The sequence below is a fragment of the Eucyclogobius newberryi genome, unplaced genomic scaffold, assembly GCF_026437365.1.
Source record: "Eucyclogobius newberryi isolate DKJ021-1_F unplaced genomic scaffold, fEucNew1.0.hap1 SCAF_19, whole genome shotgun sequence".
In the NCBI taxonomy this organism is placed as follows: Eukaryota; Metazoa; Chordata; class Actinopteri; order Gobiiformes; family Gobiidae; genus Eucyclogobius; species Eucyclogobius newberryi.
Window position 1 is genome coordinate 20795409 of NW_027315823.1, and position 2437 is coordinate 20797845.

At 36.4% G+C, this 2437-nt stretch overlaps 1 protein-coding gene across 1 annotated transcript; it reads right to left on the reverse strand.

Moving 5' to 3' along the window:
• Positions 1-276: 276 nt before the first annotated feature.
• LOC140366193 (adenosine receptor A1-like) lies at positions 277-2155 on the reverse strand. The gene is made up of 2 exons (XM_072452864.1): positions 1824-2155; positions 277-931 (listed from the first exon to the last, which is right to left on the reverse strand). The coding sequence occupies exons 1-2, from the start codon at positions 2153-2155 to the stop codon at positions 277-279; spliced, it is 987 nt and encodes a 328-aa protein (XP_072308965.1).
• Between the last annotated feature and the right edge of the window lie 282 nt (positions 2156-2437).

Here is a 2437-nt window from a genome sequence, read left to right on the forward strand (position 1 = left end):
GCATTTTTGGCAAACATATTTATTATTTACTCTTCTGTCTCATGTTGGCTGCTTTTCCTCCCCAGAAAAAAAAGCAAGTCTAGACTAGAATATATAATTTGACAAAAGTCAAAGTTATATAGTATTAATCTCCCAAATTATTATTATTTCACAACTGTTGTCATTCATTGGCCTTGTTTTTCCCTCATAACTGACTCATAAAAAATACAAATGTCATTAGGCCTATACACATTGCATCTGGCACATTTTCACTTGGGAGCAAATTGTTTTATCTTACTACATGATTGTAACATTATTTGTGACATTGTTATCTGTAGTCTGACTGCTGCTCTGGATGTCTGTTGTCAGAATTCTCCCTTTATTTGAAATGTATTTGATCAAAAGATGAATGCATACTTTTCTTATTTTGGGCATTTTGAATGCATAGACTAGAGGGTTTATTGCTGAGTTTGCATGTGAGAGCAGGATACCCACATATGTGGCTATTTCTGGCACATAGTGTGGTGGACCAAAGTATGAAATGCTGTTTATGATATGCAGTGGTAACCAGGAAACAGCAAACAGAGAAAGAACTAAGAGTAGAGAACCGGAAAGCTGTTTTTCTTGCTGTATGTATTTCTGAGACTGTTTCAGGATGTTGCCTGGTTTTAAAGTGTTTTTTTTAAGTTTACGTCTAATGGTGTTAAAAATTAAAAAGTATAGGACAGCCATTAGTAACAAAGGAGTGAGAGTGCAAAGAAGGAAATTGAAGTAGACCAAGAAGTTCAGTGGGATTACATCAATGAACCGACAGAGAATAATGGAGTTGTTTGAGTTGGCCAGAGTTTTCTTGTTCCATCCAAACATAGGAGGGAAACTGAGTGGCACCGCAACAAGCCAGCATCCAGCAACCACCAACCAGGAGTGTCTCCGAGTCACTGTTGTCTTGTACCTAGAGAAATAAAATATAAATTATATTGGTTTCTAACCTCTGACTGTCAATATTTAATGGTTGTGTATTTATAAACCAAGGAAGGAAGGCACTCTATTTTCTCTTAGAGGTGGACATTTGGAGAAATAGAATAATGTAGTAAAAGGTGCATGCATTACTGGATTTCAGAGGACATGACATTTATTTATATATAACATTCATTCATTCATTCATTAAATTTCAAAACAAAATTTCATACAGAAAAAATAACTGAACTGAAAACAAGAAAAAACTACATTTTGGTGTGTTATATTCTGATTACTGCATACCCAACAAAGCATGTACGTTTGGAGGCATAAGTGCACTTGTTTATTTTTAACAGTTTGGAGCCAAGAATAATTGGTGAGTGTTTCAAAGCAAAGAGAGTATATAAGAAATATGTATAATTTAGGTGTAGTCCTCCATAATGATCTAGCAACAATTTTGGAGACAAATTATACCCCTCTCTTTACTACTATAAAAAAATATCTTGGAAAGTGGAGGCTTATCCCATACTTAAGTCTAAGTGAAAGGATTTAAACTATAATAACAAAAAGTATAAAAGTTTTGCAAACCAGATTGCAAAAGAAAATCAAATGAAAAGCTTTGATATGTAAAAAAAATAAATCTTTGAATTGGAGAAACAGGAGGATAGGAGGTTTATATATATTTATATATATATATATATATATATATATATATATATATATATATATATATATATATATATATATATATATAGATAGATAGATAGATAGATAGATAGAGTATAGTTACGTTCTTTATATTTAAAGAAAGGTGTATGAATGAATTTTTCCCTCAAATATATTCCACAAAATCTTAGGACACTATATACAGTTAGTAAGTTACTTACCAGACGGGGATGTAGACCCTCAGGTACCTGTCCACGGCTATAGCTGTGAGGCAGAGCACAGAGCCCAGCGTCAGGAGCACTTGCACACAGCTCATGAGCAGACACAGGTAGAAGGACGTGCTGAAGTGCCCGTCCAACATCAATGCCAGAGGTACGGCCACAGCCCCCACCAGAGCGTCAGCCACACACAGGGACAGCAGCAGGCAGTATGTGGGCTCCTGCTGGAGGCTCTGACTGGACCACAGAGCTGCCAACACCAGCAGGTTCCCCACACAGCAGCTCAGGCCGATCAGCACCTCCATCACTGTGTACACCACCTGCCCTGACTCCATTTGCACCTTTTTGTCACTACTCTCTACTCTGCACGGGGCTCTGCATGTGTGGTTCTCACTAAGTCTATGTGCTATGACGCTTAACAGAAAATAAAGCCACTTCCTAACCATTACCTGTAAGTGAAACAAGACATGTGGGTTTGTGTATTAATACTTTTATAATAATGGAATGTGGTTACGCTCACTTTCCAAAAGCTGTATGCAGTGCCCCCAGCATATATGTATTACACTGTACTTTCTGTAATCTATTTAAAAACACAATTATTATTAATTCCCAACTTT

Coding starts and splice junctions, on each gene's coding strand:
- LOC140366193 (XM_072452864.1), bottom strand. CDS start 2,155: ATGGAGTCAGGGCAGGTGGTGTACACAGTGATGGAGGTGCTGATCGGC. Junction 932..1,823: donor AGGGTCTACATCCCCGTCTG/GTAAGTAACTTA, acceptor TTATTTCTCTAG/GTACAAGACAACAGTGACTC.